Consider the following 22,390-nt stretch of genomic DNA (forward strand, 5'->3'; position numbering starts at 1 on the left):
GAGGGAGTGGATGGTGGCAGGGTGGGGCTACCCTCCCTCCCCATGGAGTGTCCTATTTTTTGAATGTTAAAATATGGTATCCCTACTCACAGTGGAGCTCTCCATTCACAGCAGGCTGCAACGTGAGGTCTCAGCTTCCTCACTCCCTCCTCCTCTTTCCTGTTGGTAGTGGCCAAGGGAATGCTGGGAAATGTAGTTCTTTCCCTGCTCCAGGGCTGGCTCTATAGGCAGGGAGCTAACCAAGGAACTACAGCTCCCAGGGCCCCCTGTTGGTTCTCAGCTCCCATGCTGGATCCCTGCTGCTCCTGCAAATGGGCTGCCCCAAGCACCTGCTTGCTTTGCTGGTGCCGAGAGCCGCCCCTGGTCTTGATAGCCCTGGATATGAAATTATCTGCATTTTACTAGTTTTATGTAATCTTATAATTAATAATATGGGGCTTTTCATCAGTAGATCTCAAAGCATTTCACAGAAACCCAGGGAGGGAAGGAGGGTGGTCAGTGCTATTATCCCCATTTCGCAGAGTAATGCAGAGCACTGAGAGGGCAAATGACTTGCCCAGTGTCTCACAGAAAATCTGCAGTGGAGCAGGAAATTGAATGCACATCTCCAAGTCCCACGCTGATGCCCGAACTACTAGTCCAGCCTTCCTCTGTGCATGCAAATACTCAAAGAGCCTCCCCTCCTAACTTTAACACTGTACATCAACAAATTTTTCTGAATTTTGTGTTGAGTAGGTAGCAGTCTATGCTCTTTAGCTAGGCTATGAGAACAGTACATTTCAATTACAGCACATAGCATTGATTTTGACCTTTTTAAAAATAGTCCTACATTTGAAAAGTGACTTTCACTGGAGTCTCAACTTCCAGGAAACTTTCCTATGGCAGACCTTTTTAAAAAAAAAAATGTCACCAGCCTACCCCTCAACCATTATTTTAAAAACAAAGAAACCTTCAGAAGCTGGCTTCCTTCCTGATGTTAATAAAATCCTGAGTATCTTGGGGCTTGGTGGTGTGCTCTTTATTTTGTTTGTCTTTTGTAACATAGTCTGCTAGAACAGAGAAAAGCAGTACGTAATTACATGTTTGGGGTTTTCAAAAATTTTTAAAGGATTTTATTATGTTTCCAAATTGAGACTTTTGGGATGTTACACTTAAAAATGTTTAACATCTACTTTAATACTTTCTACTGGGAAAAAAGTATTAATGTTTGTGCTGAGTCAGACAAGTCTGTTAGCAGGTACTGCCAGTTTGAAGTTATTGTTATATTGTTTAAATATATAAAAGTGAGGTAACTCATTTCAAAGCAGTAAATGATGCCAAAAGTGGTGCTTTTACGGTATGGGCCTGATCCACATACCAGTGAAGACAATGGAAATTAAAAAAAAAAAAAATCTACTCTGAAGCCACATACACTGAGTACTTAGGGTATTCACTGAAGAAAAATTATTTTGCCATTAATTTCATGGGGCCAGGCGGATTTCACCTTTGATATATCAAGAATACATTTTAAGCACACAGTAAGGTGCAATGAAACACACCATTGCATGTGCAGATAAGCTTGCTGTTTTCTTAAGAACAATTTAGGCAGCTAGTGGAATTTCAAAAATTCGATAGTTCGCTTGTAAGTTTAGCTGAACACGAGGCTTTATCTGTTTATCCCAAATTTCAGAGACAAGTTCTGCTGCTCAGAATTTCATAAAGAGATACTCATTAACAAACATCCACAGGCCTTTCTATGTGAATGATTTCTGCACCACATCTACCAAGAATTTGTCTTCGTTCTCAGACAAACACTGGTTTAATTACATTCACGTTTTTTCTTCAAATTTTCCTTTAACTGCAGACAATTTGGAAGTGTCTCAATCTAGGAATATTTGCTGTGTGTACTAACTGCTGTTAGTAGATCAAACGTAGATGAAACGTTTATCCTAACTATTTATTGAATAACCATTACATTTTTCAGTAAAGAAAAATGGACTTAGAATCAGATTCTTGAAGTATAATCCCATTATTGACGCTGAGTCTCTCTGTGGTCTTGGACTAATACCTTTGCTGTTTCTCTAGCTGTATAACATGGGTAGTAATAAAAACGTACTTTACTAGGGATGTAAGGATTAATTTGTGGTAATATGTTATTTTGAAGATTAAAAGAACTATATAGGTGATAAGTATGATCATGGGCGTGGTTTGTGGGGGCCGAGGGGCATTGTCCCCTCCAAACTGCAAGCCTCATCTTGTCTTTCTAATATCTTGGGACCCACACAGCTACAACTGCAATGCATACATCCGTTAGGATTAGTCATTTACTGTATGTTGAAGATATCCTTGCATGCTTAGATGGAATGACCTGAGGCATGGGCCTACCCATTTGTTTGCTCCTGATTAAGTGTGAAACAGATTTTAGTGTCTTAAACCTCCCTTGTTGAAAATATTAAAGCGAATAGAGGTGTAATTTGTAGCCAACAGGGTTAGACTTGCAACAATGATATAGATTTTTGAAAATGTAGGACAGATTATTTTACAAGTTGTTGTAATTATTTGTTTAATCATGTAGGGATTTATCTGCTATAGTGGAGTTACAAAGGTGAAACAGTATAACATCAATGATGTATTTGCATGCATATTCCTACATTTTATAAATCATCACTATTCATTCATAATTATTTGATTTCTCTATAATCTGCCATCCACTCCATTCCTTTATTTCATGTGCAAAAATGCTTGCTTTTCCAACAGATCACAATAAATCATAACTTGTAATTTCCCCGTTCTTTGTGCAGTTATTAAACAGGAGGGTGTTGTGGTTTTTTCCCCCCAAAGATGTTTCAGAAGAGAAACGCAGTGACGGGAACTTGCAGACAGTAGCAGTGGCTGCTATTGCGGACAGTACAAGCAGTTACATACTTCATCCCCAAGCATCTCTCACAGTGTCCAAAAAGACAACAGCCAGGTAGGTGAGAAGGTAAAGAGCAGATCAAATATCACTTTGCACCACAGACACATACAATTAGTCATATCGTCAACTTCAGTTCATTTTTGTAATTGTTATTACAAAATTATTATAGAACTCTCCACAAGTGATTGCAGTCTGTAAATACTATTGAATGACATATTGTAGGCTGCAATATATCATGTAGGGAACAGCTGTAGATGTGCCACTGCCCTGGGAAGAGGGGTAAAATATCTAAATTCCAGAGACAGTGGGATGTATTCTGATTTCATATTGGTGTACATTTAGAATAATTCCATTTAAATAATTGAAGTTACTCCAGATTAATACTGGTGTAACTGAGATCTGAAAGTGACTCAGTGACTGAGCATAGGGAAATCATGAATCTGAGTAAAGTTTCTTGTATTTGCTATGTGGGAGGGAGGCTGTTTATTAGGAATTATAGGCCAAAGAGAAGAGCTGAATCTTAAAATGGAATTTGAAAGAACTCAGAGTCAGTTAGGTACAGAGAAGCTGTTGGTGTCAATGGGAAAGCCCTATTTCAGCTGATGTTCAGGGGGAAACTCCTTGGGCTTCTTCTGAGAACTCTGTGTAGAAATCTTTGCTAACAGAGTTTTCCTATAGTTGACCTTTGAAAAGTATATTAATGCAGCACAATTTCTTAAAATTAGAAATAAGCTACTTTCTCACTTTTTTCTTATATCCTTTTGGTTCCAATACAACAATACACTATGTTTCTTGTGCTTTTAGTTGAGAATAAATTAGGATTCCTTTTCATATAATTAATTTTGATTTTAAAAAGAGAAAATCTCTACAAATTGTAATTTTGACCTTTTATTTCGTGTGTGCCCTCTTTGGTGAGCCTGCCTTCTTACATTAGGATTTGGTGGGAAAGAAAACATGTTAGGTCATCATCACTGCAGCATAATGTTGTTTTGCAAACTGACTATATTGAAGATGTTTCTAAAATGTAGTAAAAATGTTTTGTGAACAGACGTTTGAATGTAAGTTTTTGGAGATGTTATGCAGGAAAATAAATGTCCTGAAAGCCAAACATATCTGTAGCTGGATTTTAGGGCTCTTTGTGTTGGCAGTAGGTGATTTACTTGGGTCTTGGAATTCTTGGAATGGTAGACAGATCCTGATGGATTTAGGGAGTTAGAAACAAAATGTGACCCTTCGTGTAGGGACCCCATGATGCTCACATGAAGCACTTTTTGGTAGCTGTTTTCAATAATTTAAGAATTGCTATATTTGAAAACAAGTAACATTTAACATGTATTTGATGTCAGTGTAGGCTCCAGAATTCTACCATGGACTTCCTTGTATACTGGAATCTTTAACAAACTCCACCAGTCTGTTTTAATAGTGTTCTAGCTGTGATTTTTATCAGGAAGCTATATGGCTTATATTTTAAGTATGTGCTTAAGAGCTTTGGGGGAGGACAAGGTGGGTAGGTAAATCTTTTATTGAACCACCTTCTGTTGCTGAGAGAGACAAACCTTGGAGCTATACAGAGCTCTTCCTCAGGTCTGTTCTTAAGTGCTCAGGTCTCTTCTTTAAGTGCTTTGCTGAATTAGGCGACCCAACTAAATAGGAGAATACAGAAGCCAGAGAGTGGCGTTTTAAAATATGGCATTATGTGAAGTTTTACAGTAATTGTGAGTCATGTTGAGAATGAATTTTTTCATAAGTTTCTAAAGATAATTGTCAGTTACAGGTGTTGTTACCGTATCTACAGTTTGGCAATAAAAGTTATCTGCAGTCATAATACAAGGATATTGACAAAGGGACTCATATATTGCCTTTACTTTGGATTTGATGTCACTCTCTTGATTATCTGTCTATATGTTTATTGCATTATTTTTCAGGATAGTGGAAGACCTTTTTCCTGTCCCTCTCCAGCCGCTGCCCCCAAACACTCCTACGTGGGCCCGTCGTCTCAGGAACTGCGAGGTGGGCTGCAAACAATTCTAATTCTACTCAGTTCATCTAGATTAAGAAACTCACAGAATAAAAATTTTAGTTATGTAGATTATTTGCATTTTAAATTTCACAATGCTATAAATAAAAAAGTCTACCACTTTTAAAAAGTGGAAGTGCTTTATAGCCATTCTTGGGTGTTGTGCAAACCTCAGTGGTTTGTACTAGGACACTGCTTCATTTGATTGCATTTAACAATCCATTAATTTGAGGATTTCTTTCTTGGGGCCCAAGCCTGCAACTGTGCCTGTAACTTTACTTTCATGAGTAGTCTTATAGGAATTGAATTCAGTGGGATTGCTATTGAGAGTAAGGGTCCATGCCTGGTTGCAGGATCAGACCCTTAGTCTACGAGAGTAAAGGTACCATAATATCAACATTCCAGAAGGGCATTTATATTTTAATAAAATCACACAACTTTACTTAATAGTCTTCTATCCCAGATACCACAATATGTACTTGTTTCTCTCATTCATCAAAGGACTTTTCTCATATTATCAATTATTTTTCTTCCTTGAAGTGAATATTTTTTCCTTTAGCTTTCCCATATGCCGCTAATTTTGTTATAGCAAATTCTTTAGATTTATAAACCAGACTGGTCCCCTTCCTACCCTTAGCTATTTTTTTTAAAAATCCATAAAATGATTTTATTTCCATTTATATAGTGCAAGCGTTGCACCATGATAAATGCCACAGAATTTACATAGTCGGTTTAAATTAAACTTTCCACCTAGCTGCCATTTTAACTAAACCAGGAGTCAGCAGCTTTTAAATCTGAGAACTCCATATTCTTAAACTGTCAAATGTCTGATTGCAGAAATGTCACTTTGTGGCTAAATGTGATGCTGCTGACATGTGTAGACATCAGTTGATTTTAAATTCCTGAGCAATTTAAAATTCCTCTCTGTGCACCCCTTCAAATAATCTGTAAACTAATTAAAAAACACAGATAAGACCTTATTTATCACATGCAAGTGTTAATATAGTATGATGTATATTGATATACACACCCAAAAGCCAGGAAATTGGTAACGTTAACTTTACCGTATTGAACATTAATTTTGATTACTAATTTGACTGTTAAAAATATGTGCAGTATGTACAACATGGGTGAGTTAATCTTGTTAGGATATTGCAAAGTTAAAGCTCTCATATCATTTGGGGATAGAATTTTTGGTCATACTTCATATTAAGGTTCCATTTATACATAGCTTATAATAGGTTAATAAATGATTAATCAGCTGTTAGAGTCCAACAGGTCAATTCGTTGCAGATAATCATCTCTAATCCCTTCTATTGTGCTTATAGCCATCTATATCACACATGCTGCTCCTAACTGTAACATCTGCGTAACATCTGTTAATCATTTATTAAGGTATTTTATTTTATATAAAACTTTATTTGAAGATCAATGGGGGTTAGGTCCCTGAGTCCCTTAGTCCCCTTTCACATTTCCACCTACTGTGTTAAAATTCATAACCGTAAGATCTGCATTCATATAGCATTTAATGTTCTAATATTGTTAGAAAAAGAAAAAAATACTGCTTCCGTTTAAAGTGCCAGTTCTACTCTGAATAGTGAGAATGTAAGATCTGGACTCCGCTGCTCCACGGAACTATTCAGAGACGTGTTGTTCCCTTTAGTAACAAAAATAAGTTTTATTGTTTTACTGCTTTTTATTCTTGTTAGCCTTGGAGAGCAGGAATGAGCTGAATTCCATTCCTTCTTGTGTATCATCAACAGAATTGTTTTACTAAGTTCCAGTCGGTTATACTGTGCAAGCCCATTGGATTGCACAGGTGTCATTGAGGGCATAATCTGGGGTTTTCAGATGTAATTTAGCCGAGCTTGTCCTGTGGAACCCTTTATTGCTGGCGATATGTTAGGAGGAAAGAACCCGAGCTAAGTTTGCTGGGCTGGCAGTTAGAGAAAACTCTTCTTTACTTCTCAGCTGAGCTGAGCACACTGGGGACAATAAACATAGTATCCCAGAATTCCACTTTTTCAGTCACTTTTCAGGACAAACTGAACGTTAACAATGTTAGCGCCTGCATGGGTGCCCTGGGAGAAAAAAGCACATGGGGGCTTTTCCTGTTGTGCTTGTGCAGGAGCTGACTGCAGTACAAAATTGTTGTTCCCTTGAGCACTAGGCTCAGGACCCAGTAGCATTCCGCAGCTCAAGAAGGTGAGGCAGTCAGTGCCTCAGCTCCTGTGCATGACTGTAGGACTGATGTCTGTCTGGCAATAAGCACAGAGCAGCAAAAGCTGCACCTTTCCAAAGTCAGCATTAAGGGCTGTTGCTGACCATGCTCCTCCTGTCTAGCTGAGCCATTCTCCCTACATCTGTTCTGTTCAGGCAACTTATCACACATCACTTATGCAAAACTACAAGCTTTGTCTGTGCATTTAAATGGCCCAGGTAAGCTACGGAGTTTACTTCATTGAGGTGAATCGGAGCAGACATTTTGATGTAGCTTATTTTTTAAGTGAAGGATTATAATTTACAGTAAAGGATTTTTGATGGGCTGAATTAACGAAGTGCCTTTTCGGCTGTGTGGCAGGATGTTGAACACTTCACAGCATTCCTAGAAGCCAGATTCATTGGACAGTTGTGCAAGCTTTTGTTGACTCACTTGTGGACCATGACTGGAGCAGATAGGTTCATGCTTCCTGTGGTTCCATTATTTACTCTCAGAAAGATCCCAGGGGTTGATATAAGACAACTGATCATCCATCTGAAGGCCCCTTTTTGAGAAAAATACTCTGTTCTATGTGTAAGTAAAGCGGCGGTGGGAGACTGACTTTATTTGGGCTACAGGGCTGTCAACTTACAACATACAACTGTAGGCCTGTCTTACCTCACTAGGATGGCGTATCCATTGTCCTTGTACCTGGCAGACGTAGGGGCTTGAATGAGAATAAGATGGGGTGCTGGTTAAGGAAGCCTCTGGAAAGTGTCGTGGTGATGTATTTGCTCCCATTATTGAAGACCTGTTCCTGCCTTTTGTAAAGGAGGTGTGTAATCTGATGCTCGTTTGGATAACCTCACTGCACCTGGCTTCCCAGGTAGCATAATTGGCCCAAAAGACCAATTATTTATCATCTGTGTTTGGCTAGGCAATTGCAAACTTTTACTGTAAAGTTACTGTATTTCTTACTAGACATCCTTCTACTAGCTAGCCTCATAGCTTTTTGACCGTCAGATTGGATTGCTGCCATGTGCTGTAGGTGGAGCTACTCTTGAAGGTGCAGAAGTTTCAGCTGTTGCAGAATACAGCTATTCACTTACATAGCAGACCCGGTTGCAGGGAATACATTGCATCAATTCTCTGCAGTAATGATGGACTTCCAATTCACTTCTACATGCAATTCAAGATGTTTAGTATGATCAGCAGAACCTTATGTGGTCTGGGTCCAGGCTACCTGAGACTTCCTCTTTCTGTGTGTAACACTGTGATGGTTTGAGCTCAACCTTGGGTGTCTGAGCTAAGAAATCCCTAAGATTTGAATGTAGAGGAGGGCTGGAGGCAAGGAATCTCAATGGAGGTCCTTTTTCTCTAGAAGTTGTTTCCCTCATTGGTCTCACAGAGCCCAAATCTGTTGACCAGCATGGCGCAGGGGGTTGGTTTTTGTTTTTTTTTTCAGGCATTTGCCTGATGATAGTGGTTGTGGGGCATATGTTTAATTGTATCAGCTTGTTCTGTATTTTATATTCTAGTGTAGACTAGAATGTTGACTGAGTGAAACATACAAGACTAAATACAAGGTAATATTACCAGTTTCAGAGCTAAGCAAAATAAACATACAAATGGAAGGCATTCCTGCCACCATCAGGCAAATCAGCTTAGAGCAGGTTTTCATGACCTGGTAAGAATGCATGAGCACCTTTACTGTTGTGATGGACGTATACCATTGTGGGAACATGAGTAGAAAATTATCTTGTGTTGGTATGCCTAATCTACATTATAAGATTAAGACTAAATATAAGAAGGTGTGTATAGCAGATATCAGCCATCTTTTTAATATTTAAATTCTGTGTGAAACTTTTTCTTAACTTAGCCCGATCAAATAATAAATAAAGTCTAAAGTAACACTTTAAAAAAAGAGAGCCTGCCCCCCCCAATAAATAAAGCACTTAAATAAAGTAATTGGGGGGGGGGGAATTATAGCAAGTACAAGGCTGCTACTTGTTAAATGATGATGATCTCAAAATCACAATCCATTGTGTAATTCTTCATCATTTTTTCCTGATCAGGTGTTTAGTGGAAGAAAGAATCCAAATAAATGTGTTTTTATTATATGTAACCATTGTTTTCATTGCCGAGAATAGAGTGAATGTATTTTCTCTGATGTATTTTTTTCAAGAATGTTTTCTCCAGAGAAAACTAAATGTTCTCTCTTTGGTTTAATGCTCTCAAACCTGTGCTCCGAGTTAACAACCTGCGCAGAGCAGATTTTTTTTAATTTCTGGCAGATGCCAAAATCTCTTCTGTCCTTGCAGCTAGAAATAGCAATGAGCATTTTGCCTTCCCATTCTCTAAGTTGTGCCTGGAGCTCTTCCAATAGCTAAAGACCCAGTACATTTTCTGTACTCACCAGCGTAGAGTAACTCCCTTAAAGTTAATGTTAGTGTTGCAGAGAGAGAATTTTACCTAGTGTTTCTGTCTGGGTCTTCAGCCTCCTCAAGAACTCTCAGAACATGTATTTTTAAAAACCAGACTTTCCAAGGCTTTTGCTTTTATGCTCTTGAGAGTCAGTGATTTATCTATCTTCAGATCCAATTCAGTTGCTTTACTTCTCTACTTCTCTGCTGTCATGGCTGATTCAGTCCATCCTATTTTTCACTCTATCAACTCTGCATTTTTTTTTTAATTTTGTGTTTTTAATTCTAAAGATAATCAAAATTTGTAATAAAGACTATTATTCTTGCTCTGCAAGCATGTGCACTCACGCCAAATCTTAGTGATATATCATTTGGGCCAAATTCAGTTATATTGTAAGTATGCACAACTCCATTGTCTTCAGTGGAGTTGCATCTACTTTTACCAGGATTGAATTTGGCTCAAAACATGGAATCATAGACTTGCAAAGGAGCCAAGTTATTATTGTCTGAGAGGCCGGAAAAACATCAGGGGAATGAAGACGTCAAGTGAAACACTACCGTGTTTTGGTTTTTCTTAAGGTCCAGTAGCGCTCTTGCTGCTGCTTTTTATTCTGTCTCTGTCTCCCTTATCAGTCACAAAATGTACTTCCATCAGTGGGTTTACTATGTACATTGGGCCCTTTTCAGCTTTCATCTTAAAAATCTATGGTATCATCTACTTTTCTGAAAGTCTGGTTACATCTTTCCACTCTGAATCATTTCTTTTATAAGGGTTTTAATGTGCTCACTTTCTGTGTCTGGCATCTAGCAAAGTATCTGCTACTATAGTTTTTCTAGCACATACATTTTCCAGCTCTGCAGCCCAAAGAGGCTGTATTTATTTTCAAGTTGCTCCAGAATGGTTTGCAGAGAACCTGTAGCATCTCGGAGGGAGGGATGGGGCGGGTGCCAGCTATGTGCTGTATGGCATTTGTTTTTCGTTCTGTGGTTTTCTCATCTGTTTCCTGGTTGGTGGATTGGGGTATAGATGAAGCCCCTCGATGACCACCTGCAGAGTCTGGATGCTGCGTGAGGTGCTGAGGTGTGAATTCGCTTGTTTTAAGTTAATACATTTAGCATATAGCCAACAACAAAAGTCAAGTGGAGTCAGTGTGAAGAACTTTTAGCACTGAGCCCACAGAGGTCTGTTGTAGTCAGCTGGAGATGTGATGCAAGAAGGCATGCAAGTGACTGACTGTGACTGGTGTGTGTGAAAGAAACTCTGCTTGAATTATTTGTTCCTTCTCTTAGATGTGACCAGCAGGTCACCAAAAATATTTTCTAAAATGCACTGACATTTAATAAGTATTTATTTTAGTAGAAAAGTCTGAAATGAAGGGAATGGTCCAGGATAAAGGAACTCATTTGGTTCTGTCTTTTGGTAATAGAGACTAACCCCATTTACCTAAACATCAGTTAATGGAAGGTCAGTTACAACTCCTGATTGCATGCCTTGCTCCCTCACCTACCCAAAATGTATTTGGATATCTCCAAAACCTTTAGAAACTGGGTTATACTGTAGATAACTGTGTTATAATAATGGACCAATGCTCAGACATTCAGAGTATTTTACTTACGATCTCAGATTGCTGACAAACACCTGTGGTATGAGCTCACTGAAGGCTGGTCTTGTGTTAGACCCTATGGTAAATCTGGTTGTGATGCAACCAGTGCACAAAGCATTTCAGACAGTCTCCTCGCCTGCCACCATGCCAGAGTCCCTGACTGCATTCATTTTCTTGGGTACCGACAGCAGTCAGATTGGTGAATAATCCTATTATTTCACCTCCTTTCCATGCAGAAAATTGGGGACTCGTACCGCGGCTATTGTGTGAGCGAGACAGAATTAGAGAGTGTTCTAACGCTACACAAGCAGCAAACACAAAGTGTGTGGGGGACGCGCCAGTCTCCAAGCCCAGCCAAACCCGCCACACGGTTGATGTGGAAATCTCAGTATGTCCCATATGATGGGATCCCTTTTATCAATGCAGGTAATTAACTTTTTTTTTTAATAATTATTTTCAAAGTTTCAAAATCACTAGTCAGTTGGCCAAAAGAAGGACCCTCATGAAGCTATACCTTAGTATTCTGGCAGAATGTTACTAGGCATTGGTAAAATCAAGGCACAAACTTGGGAAAGGATGTCTTAGTGGTCTAAGCCCAAGTTTGAAACATTTAGATTCCCTGGAACACAGGTTCATGTTACAATGTGAGTGATTCAAGCCCTTCATCCTTTAGAGTTAGGTTAATTACCGTAAGCATCTTTTGAATGAGACCTTAAAGATGAGGGTCCTGTCTGCTCTGTATGGACATTGAAGTTTTCATGAGGGTGGTAAGGGATTGATCCATCAACATTACTAAGGTTTCTGGGGATCCTGCTGAAAACCTTGGGCAGTAGGAACCTATAAGGTATTTAAAATCACTCTAAAAATTTTTTTCAGAAAACTTAACCAGAGAGATGACTCTTCTAAATAAATATGTAGACTTTACCAGTTTGTGATTTCATATTTCTTGAGTCATAAAGCGAGTATTGTATGAGCGTGAGTGTGAATTTTAGATGTGAAACTGGTCAAGTCTCTTCTTGATTAAATGGAACCTATGGGATACGATACATGGTTGACTGCAGGATGCATTTGTTTGAGCTGAAAGTAACTGAAAAAGTGAAATGTCATCACCCATTTTAAAGCTAAGGCCATTCAGCTATGAAGAGGTGCAAGAATATATTAAAGGACAAATCCAGAAAAACAAGCTTCTTTTCCCCCCACCCCAAGACACACTAGATCTTTTTAGCAACTTGTGAGATTAGCTTAACAAATGATTCTCCGAGAGAGAGTGAGAGTAAAAACATGCTCAGTTAATATTTTGTTTTAAAAAATATTGTGGATTAATTTAGCCTGGTTTTAATATTGCCTGCTTTGGCCAGACAGAGAGGTAAGGAAGCACGGTATATACGTTGTACACACTATTCTACTCATGAATTTTACTTCTAGTTTGAACACCCCTGTTATTGAAAACCTAGACTTCTTTTGTACAGAGGCTGCGGGTTAAAATGGAACCCTGATTTACCAAACCCCAGTTAACTTGACTTTCTAGTTAATTGAGATCGGTTATGTTGCTGTGGTGTCACACTTACTGAGGCTCTATAGAAGTAGAGTTTCAAGCCTGCAGAGGTCCTGAGCTGTGCAGGACTGAAGTGCTGTTCTTGTGGAGTTTCTAATCTCTGCATAAGTGGAGTTGTTCTTCAGTCCCTGGCCTGCCTTTGCTTCTGCTGAACCAGTTAGCTTTGAAGAAGCTGGCCAACATTCTGTATTGTGAAACAGAAAGTTTCAATATCAAAACCCTGATTTTAATAAGATTTTGGACACTTGAGACCTTGGTAAAATCAGGGTCCCGTCAAATTATTTTTGTCATGCATGCAGGCAAGGACGAGGTTGAAACTACCAAATTCTTTTTCATTAGTGACCTAAGCCAATGGTTGTTCCCAGATTTCCAGTAAGAAAAGTCAGTGCTCTAGTCCACTATATCATCTGGTTCCTTTTTTGAATAGCATCTCTATTTGCGTTGATATTTTAATGTCACATGCTCATGCAAAATATTATTGATCATCATTTAGAATCAGCTCATATCTCAGCCGTGTGACACAATAAACGCATCAGTTATTTCAAAGCTAGAAAATGGTATTTAAAATTCAGGATGCTAAAGTATTTGGATTATGAACGGTAGGTGCTGGGGAACAAAGTTAAATGTTCTTCAAAACAAATAATGGTTCCCTTCCCAGCTCTGTCATGCTACCTCTATTACTTCACTCCTCTTTGCCATATGTCTGAGTAAAAGAAACCAATTACTCTAATGACGTTTTCACAAATGTTGTGGAAATCTATCTTTCTTGCACAGTAATATTTATATTGGGTACCATGTTGATATAATATTGGTTAATAGAAGAAATTGGAATCAAATTCACAAACCTTAATAACCTGTAAGAAATCAAGTGGCAGCAAGGCTAAAGAACTGAATACGGCACAAGAAGTAAGGAACTCCCAAGTTCTGATTTCAGCTGTGCCTTTGATTTGCTGTATAATTTAGAACCAGATTCTGTCACCTCGACTTGCATTTAGTACGAGCAACTTACTCAATAAATAACCCATAAGACTACTAATTGTGTAAAGTGCTGGTGCTAAACATGAGTAAAGGTGGCAGAATCTGGCTTCAAAACTTTGTGTTTCAATTTTTACCCCTGTAAAATGGCTATGATAATATTTAATTACCTACCTCACAGGTGTTTTGTGAAGATTAGCTAGTTTGGAAAGTTCTTTGAAACTGTGATGTGTTCCATAAGTGCTGAGTAGTAGTATGGGGAAAGCAGCCACTCTGTAACTCAGGCACCCACAACCCTGAACATGTGTTCTTCCAAGAAGAGAATGAAAATAAGTGCTTCAAATCACTCTTCTCTCCTCAGAAATCTTTTTTTGTTGTCGTCTGCTGGCTGGAACAGTTGGATGTTTGAATTAATAACAGAACCAGTTGCTTTCTGTCCACAGGAAGCAGAGCCATTGTGATGGAGTGCCAGTATGGGCCCAGGAGGAAAGGTTTCCAGCCCAAAAAAACTGGCGAGCCGGAAAATGCCTCCTGCCAGCTGTACAAAGCCACTTGTCCAGCACGGTAAGCATTAGCTACAAAGCTGAAAATGGCAAGGCTCTGGTCTGGAGAAGCTGGTAACTGATATAAAAGAGCTTGCATCTCAAGAAACCTAACGGGTAACTGTGTTGTGACATAGATTTATAAATATATTGTGCTTTGTCTCCTATACAAGTAGGAGTTAATGCTCATTTAGAGAGAAGGATAAGTTCCCATGAAAGTGGATGTGGCTAGAATCTGAGAGGTCTCCTAAATCTGTTATTTTGGAGTTCTATTTATCAGGGAATGTATAGCTCTTGCCATTCACCAAAGACCTCTTCCTATCCAACTCCAGTGGCATCTTCTCTGTTCTCATCCCCCCTTGAGCTTTCTGCTGTCAACTTCCTGGGTTTCAGGAATGGCTCTGCACTCTTCTAATTCACTTCTTACCTGACCGACCAATCCTTTAGAGTACTTCTGGGGCTTCTCCACTCTTTGAACCTCTTTGCTTGAGTTTCCTGCAGTTTCTTTACAATAAAAATAATCTGAAATAAAATAGTTGATGTTTCTGCCTTCAGAAGAATAATGAAGCTGGATTTTTCTTTTTTTGTTTTTTTTGTTTTTCTTGGAAGGATCTATATTAAAAAGGTTCAAAAGTTTCCTGAGTATAGAGTTCCCACTGACCCCAAAATTGACAAGAAAATCATAAGAATGGAGCAAGAGAAAGCTTTCAACATGCTGAAGAAGAACTTTATAGATGCTGGAGGGGTCCTCAGGTGAAATTTCCACTCGTTTCTTATCTGGACAAATGGGGGTGGGGGGGGGGAAGGAAAATCAGTTGTTTGGCTATTTTTAAAAGGGGCTTCATTAAAATATCTAGTAAAAGGTAGAAAACCATTCACAAGGAACTCCTAAGTGTTTTGTAAATGTGTAATATACTGTACTGTGGGAGTTATGTAAAATACGCTTCAGAATACAGACAGAAGCAGTTATAGGATTGTGGGTGTTACCAACAATGAGCCAGACCTCTCCCAACCTGGATGGCTTTGTGCCCCAAAGGCAGCTGACCATCGGAGGATCACTCCCAGTATGGGAAGATCTTTAGATGCTGTACATTGGTGTAATGGCTTCTCCTTCACAACCTGCCTTCCTGTGGCTGTCAGAGAGCATGACTGGGAGAGAAGGAGAATGTGGTCAGAGCAGTCCCTTGGGGCTGTTGGCAGCCAGCACGAGGTAGCAGAGCCTCAAATCAGTTGCCCTTCCTTACACCAGGGGACTAGAGTAGCCCCAAGATCAAAGGAGCACAAAGGTAACTTAAAACCATCTTTGTGCACACGTACACACACTCCCTCCCCACCCCCGAGCTGAATTGTGCTGAACATTGCTGATCCACAGCCAAGGATCTGGGCTAGAATTTTTAAAATGTGAATAAACAAATCCTAGGTGTGGCTTCTGTGAACAGCCTGACGGAGAGACCAAAAAAAGGGTTTTCCCCCCTACAAACCCTTATTCATGTGGGTAGAACGTATCTACATAGACCTATAGACATCAGTGGGATTATACACGAGTAAAGGGTTGCAGTACTGGACCCATTTACCTTATTTGCATACGACCATAGTGAGTGAGGGGAGGAAAAGGGAACATTTTTGGTGAAGATAATGTCAGTTTCAAGAACCATAATAAAACATCTATATACTGTAAACATGAAGGCTCATTAATGGGTAAGTGTAGCTGGGATCTACCTAAAGGGTTTGATCTTCTGCATTTGATTCACCTCTGCCAGCAAAATCCAGGTTGCAGTCATGCAATGGCAGAATGTCTGCCTAGGAAGAGTCATAGGGTGAGGATGTTTTATAAAGTTATACTCCATTAGGGGACCTGGAACAGACTGGTATTTTCCAGGGAGAAAGCAAGGCTAGAGAACCCAAAAGATGTGCTGAATCGGCACATCTCCTTGGCAGGTTCGGTCTGTATAGCCCTGTTGAAGCCCTAACTGCAAATGAAAGCAGTTCCCTTTGGTGAAGGGTGGCAGCAGTACCACCGTCTACCCTTTCTAAGGGATGAATTCGCTCTGAGGTGCAGCTCTCTCCATGGGCTGAAGGGAGTGCTTAACGCCCCCTCTGCTTGCAGAGATGAATTAAGCCCCATATTTGCTTGTAATGCTTAGGCAAAATGGAGTGAGCCAAGGGTAGTGAGTCTGAATATTTGTCTGTCCGTGTAAATTAGTATTATCTGAACATTATTTTTTGTTTACGTGCAATACCTAAAAGTATTAAATAGAAAAACAAAAAGTGGAATAACAATGTTTCTGTGCAATGTCTTTCATCTGAGGATCTGAAAGGACGTCACGATTAAGCCTCATGCATCCCTGCAAAGTAACTAACTATTATTATTAATCCCAGTTTTCAGACTGGGAGACTGAGGCATAGTGAGGTTCAATCATTTGCTCAAAGCTACAAAACAAGTCAGTTGCATAACCCTCGCAGTGTGCTGCTGTCCAGTCTTTCTCTAATGATTATACCACACTCGTAATCTGTCCCACACTCTTTCAAAAAGAAAGGCATAGATGGACCCTCCATGTTTGGGATATACTGTCCATCAGAGCAACTATATTTATGTATTTCATCTACATATTGGTCAGAAAGCATGTGGTGTCAAAGCATTGATTAAGATGTCTCCCATATGGACTGATTCAGCACCCTCTGCATGTCTGCATTGCCATTTGGGAGAGCTGTGTTTGATTCCTTGTTGATTCTCTCCATCACTGAGCCATCAGGACTGGGGAGTGCTACAGAGCAATATGTGGAGCTGGGGGAGTGGGAGAGGAAGAATACCTCATCTAGATTAATAGCCACCTTTCTTGTCAATTAAGAGGATCATTGACATGAAAGGAGTCCTATCTAGTGCTTAGCTGTACGGATGGTACACTCGGTGCAGTGCAGAGATTCAGTGAGAGGGATGGCTCAGTGAATATTCCCTTCAGATCTCAAGCCAAAAATCCTGTACTGCAGTATTGTACTCTTTTATGGAAGCTTTGGGGCACAGATTTAAAGCTTCTTGAAAGAAAAGAGTAATCTCTGGGAGTGTTTTTGTTTTAGGTTTGTACTCAAAATTATGTAAAATCTGGTTGTTACTTGAAGTATTAACTATGTGTTTGGTGCAGGACAAGGCAGACATAGTCGCTGTCCCTATGTGGGGGTGGGAGAAAGCTGTGTGTGCTAGTAATGAATGCTGTTAGTTGCGTATATATACAAGTCTTGTTGATAGTCTGATTAGAGGGTCTTCATTCAATAGCATTGTTCCCTTCCTGGGGAAGGATTTAAATAAATGATTTTGTTTTACTGTCTTTGCTTTGGAATTGTACCTGGAAACGCTCCTTCTCGTCAGATGGTATGTGCAATTACCCACCCAGCAGGCCCACCAGTATCACGAAATGGAGGCCTGCCTCCCTCCTTCACCGTCCGCTTTCCCCATATCGTCTCCTGAGGAAGAGGAAGATGCAGTGAGAGATGAGAACTGTACTTTGCCCTCCCGACTTCACCCACAAGTAGCGGATAAAATCCGAGAACTGGTGTCTCAGGGAATAGAGCAAGTCTATGCAGTGAGGAAACAACTAAGGTATAGCATAATCTACTCTAACTATACTGCCTTCTTTCCATATCAACTATACATTCAGTTAATCTGACTTGAAGCTATGTGGCAATGCTGATTCTTTCACGAATCTATCCCCACATATAGCATTAGCTGAATTTATCCCCACATATGGCATTAGCATCTCAGTTTTTTTATTGGACTTTACCTTAGATATAACTACCTAGTATTTCAGCTCCTCACATGCCTCATACCAGATCACCATCTAGGGCTGCTTTTCTTCTTAGTGTTGGAAATGTACATTTTATTGAGCTAGCTCTGTAAAATTCTCCTCAGGATACCTGAGAAGAGCCAGGTCATGGGATCTACTAACTTGTTCTTGTCTTGTAATTTTTAACATGTTTGGAACATATTTGAGGGCAGAGACAGAGGTGGCTGCAGAAGAAGGAGAAACATCTCCTAATATTGTAAGTGTGTTTTAACTTTTGACAACACCCTTTTTCCCCCCTCCCCTTTCCAATACTTGACAGAAAGTTTGTGGAGCGAGAATTATTCAAGCCTGAGGAAGTACCAGAGAGGCATAACTTGTCCTTCTTTCCAACTGTGAATGACATCAAGAACCACATCCATGAGGTGCAGAAGTCCTTGGGAAACGGGGAGATGGTGTATAACTCAGAAAGCATCCCAGCAACGGTATTATTGGAGCTTCACGCTTTCTTCTCCTTCTTTCTTTCTGAATCTCTGAGATGAATCCCGAAGACTTTACTTAAATTTTACTACTTGGCCCTTATTCAGCCAAAGCTCCCGCTGACTTTGTATTCCCACTAGTTTAATTTTCAAAGGAAGTTTTGTCTGAGTAAGGATAGATTAAATTTAGGCCTTTTTAAGCATACACCTCTACCCAGATAGAATGCGACCCAATATAACATGAATTCGGATATAACGCGGTAAAGCAGCGGGGAGCCCCGGGCCCTTTAAAGCGCCACCCGAGCCCCGCTGCTTTACCATGTTATATCCGAATTCATGTGGAGCCCAGGGCCCTTTAAATCACTGCCCGGGGCTCCGGCAGCCGGGTTCTGGCGGTGATTTAAAGGGCCAGAGGCTCTGGCCGCTGTGGGGAGCCCCAGGCCCTTTAAATCCCCACCCGAGCCCCGCTGCCAGAGCTCCGGCGGTGATTTAAAGGGCCCGGGACTCCCCGCAGTGGCTGGAGCACCGGGCCCTTTAAATCACCACCGGGGAAGCCAGTCCAATCCGGCACGGCGTACCAGCTCTTGCCATACCATACCGAACCCGATATAACGCGGTCTCACCTATAAGGCGGTGAGATTTTTTGGCTCCCGAGGACCGTGTTATATCAGCGTAGAGGTGTATATTATCAATGAAATGTTGCTAACAGTTGATACTTTATGCAGTACTGAGGTATATAATGAGAACATGAATTTAAGGCAGTGTGGTTGAAGAAAGCATTCAAAGGTCCTGAGTTTCAATCCTGGCTCTACCACTGTGTTGCCTTGGGGAAGTCACTTCACAAGTCTCTCTCGCTTTCCCTATCTGTAAAATGGGGATGAAACTTACCTGTCTACCTCACGTGGTCTAGTCAATGTCTGTACAATGTTTTGAATGTGTATAGTGCTATATTAACGCTAAATATTATTACTCTACTATGTAGTAAATGTGTCTAACAGTAAATACAAAATATAAATCTTTACAAATGCGCAGTACCCCAATGTATGTTGCCCCTTAATTTTCTTCTCATGTAGGGAGTAATTTTGGGCAAGCATTGACACGGATTTCTCCAATTGTAAGACAGGATTTTTTATTAGCTATGAAGGAATCGCCAAGGAACTGGCAAACTCAGCTCTGCCAGAGTGTAATGTGGACAAGATTTTATGCTGCTTGATATAGGCTGCAGTGATAGACAGGCCCTCCTCCACCACAAGTGCATTTGGTCCTGTAAATTGCATGGTTAATATTTAGCCTAAAGGTTAACATTAAAGAACCAAAGATCAGACAAAAACACTTTGAGAGAAATAGAAAAGTGACGTGCACTGGAAGACCTCGGTTGGTGAGGATGTTATATTGACACAGGTTAGCATTTGTAGGCCTTATAAGAGAAGAAGGATGGACACTTTGCATGCTGGTACTGGAAGTCTGTTTCACATGTATGGGATGGCATGGAAGAAGGCAGGGAGACAAGAAGGAAAGTAAGGGACTGGCATCCCTTATGGTGGGACATAGTAATAAATAAGAGCTGAGATGAAGGCAGGTGCATAACCTTGAAGACAGCAATTTGAATCCTAAACTGGATGAAGGGCAGCCAGTTGAGGTATTTGAAGAGTGGAGTAATGTGGTCTGGGTGGTGAGTGAGGATGAAAATATTGTCTATTGCATTAGGAATGGACTGAATGGGTGTGAGATGAGGAGACGAGGTTGCAGCAGTCCAGGTGAGAGAGAACTATCGATGATGAGGGATGGATGGATGGATTATTTATTTATTTATTTGTTTTTGGTATGTTGTAGAGAAAGTGGTATCAAGATTTGGTGACTCCCACTGGGTCTTTGACTGACTCAGACCCAGACAGCCACCGGGTGATGCCTCACTCCAAGCCAACGCATGCAGGGCTAAGTGAGGTTTCAAGAGCCTCAGATTGCGTATCGCTGATCTGGTGGCGCTTTAATTTCATAACATTTCAAGGTGAATTGAAATGTTTGGTTTAAAAAAATAGGTTAAAACATACTGTATTTAAGAGCTTAATTCACAAATGTACTTTACACAAAAGCTGAAAAGTTTGTTTGTTTTTTTAATATCTGCCAAGACTGGTTCTCCTGCGATAGCTGGTGATCCCACCTAAAGCAGGGCAGGGCACAGAATTCCTTTACCCTTCTTAGGAGTTTCTGATGTTGTCTGCTTTTTGCAGGGTACATGCAGAACCTTGAGTTCAATTTCCAGCCTGTAAATGATAGAGACAATTATTTTCAAATAGTTTGTGTTTAAAATATATCTATTTTCAGTTTTAAAGTCTAACCCCGTTCTGAGGAGGATTTAACCTACCAGACAGAAAGTGGTTTAGAATCCTTTTAAAAGCACAGTGCTTCACCTTTAATAGTTTTAAGAAATAACCCCGAAGCCCAGAAAGCACTGACTTACCGAAAGAAGATGTTTTGACACTGATTTTCACTGTAGTTCGAGTCTGTACCAGGATTGTAGGGAATCCTGCTCAGCACCCTTCCCGTTTCTGAGAACTGAGGTCTTTTTCCTTTCAGCTCCAGTGGACCACAGACGGTGGGAATGTTCTCACAGAAACAGTGACTGTTACATTTGCCTCACCACCTACAGAGGGTAGGAGCATATCGATATCTTACTTGTGTTCAATTTTTGTTTTTGTCACATGCGTTACGAAAGTACAGATCTCCTCCCTGATTTTTAGAGATCTTGCCAGTATCTTCCCTTATTTGAACACAACAAGAAGTGACCATTCTCATTTCCCCCCACACACACCCTTTACCACACGTCTGTGGAACTTGTTACAATTCCTGATATGGCAGATAGCAGTGATTGAAAACTGTAGACTTTGTCTTTTACAACATCTTTTAACGCATACTGAAGAGCAGAACAATTTGGGTTGGGAGGAAATGCTCAGACCCTTAGAACATCTGTGTAGAGAATCTTCTAGCGTTTGCTCAGTGGAATGGTGCAGAAGGAGATGTTATTCATTTTAACTTTTTTATTGTAAAAATACAGATTTTTATCTGACAACCGGGCAGTGAGACACATTTCTTACACTCTTTCTTCAATGATATTCTTGTGAAGTATCATTTTTCTTGGTGAATGCATAAGGTGAGGGCAGTATCTCTTCACAGCAATTAATATACCACTTAACAAGGAAGCAAAGAAAAGCCAGAATATGGATTTCTGAAGGAAGTTGCCTTGTCAAAATGGATTCTGCCCCAAAATCTGTTGTTGGGAGAGGTTCATTGGACTATCGTGTCTTTGCCATAAATGGGATTCTACTATTATTATTATTTCAGATTAAAACGTATATAGTAAAACAAAATTCTAAAGCTTGTGATTTAGACCTACTGACTACTCACATGCCTTAAGCTATGCATTGGCTTAAGTGCTTTTGCTGGATCAGGGTCCTCATTAGGAAATCTAAAACAAATTATTTACACACACACATACACTTTTAATGCAGCAAATAATAATCTCTGTTTCAGGAATACTTGATCTAGACAGTTCCTCTGTGAAAGTAGAATGAATTATATTGTAAAAATAGAATGGATTAAAGAAATGCTGTATGTTCCTTTAAGCAGGAATAAGGAATGTTGAAATATAGTTGTCAGGAAGAGAAACATTAAGGTATGAAACAATGGGTCCACTTAAGCTAATGGTGGGACATTAACAGGAGATCGGTAATAGTTAGTAAGGAAATAAGATATGTATGTCTAGCCCCAGGTAAACGTATCGGTTCTGCTTCCTTTTGTTATCTTGTTACGTTTGCGCCCTTTTATCTGTATAAATAAGATAGTTTGAGTCTTGCATGGTGCTCACATTATCTGGGTGTATTAGCAGAGCGCTTTGCTAATAAACAGAGTGGTCTGACAAATTG

The 22,390-nt window shown here is 39.9% G+C and overlaps 1 protein-coding gene across 2 annotated transcripts in view; it reads left to right on the forward strand.

Moving 5' to 3' along the window:
- CARF (calcium responsive transcription factor) overlaps positions 1-22,390 on the forward strand; it is a 53,630-nt gene that overhangs the window by 14,561 nt on the left and 16,679 nt on the right. The window contains exons 5-12 of one of the 2 annotated variants that reach the window (XM_024217706.1): positions 2,821-2,950; positions 4,822-4,906; positions 11,377-11,566; positions 14,114-14,234; positions 14,822-14,965; positions 17,577-17,807; positions 18,311-18,473; positions 21,045-21,120. In XM_024217706.1, coding sequence (XP_024073474.1) covers positions 2,821-2,950; positions 4,822-4,906; positions 11,377-11,566; positions 14,114-14,234; positions 14,822-14,965; positions 17,577-17,807; positions 18,311-18,473; positions 21,045-21,120 — 1,140 coding nt within the window. Of the gene's footprint in view, positions 1-2,820; positions 2,951-4,821; positions 4,907-11,376; positions 11,567-14,113; positions 14,235-14,821; positions 14,966-17,576; positions 17,808-18,310; positions 18,474-21,044; positions 21,121-22,390 lie in introns of those variants that run through there. The other variant, XM_024217713.1, reaches the window with a different exon arrangement.

Source organism: Terrapene carolina, unplaced genomic scaffold (genome assembly GCF_002925995.2).
Source record: "Terrapene carolina triunguis isolate 2854851 unplaced genomic scaffold, T_m_triunguis-2.0 Scaffold62, whole genome shotgun sequence".
Lineage (NCBI taxonomy): Eukaryota > Metazoa > Chordata > Testudines > Emydidae > Terrapene > Terrapene triunguis.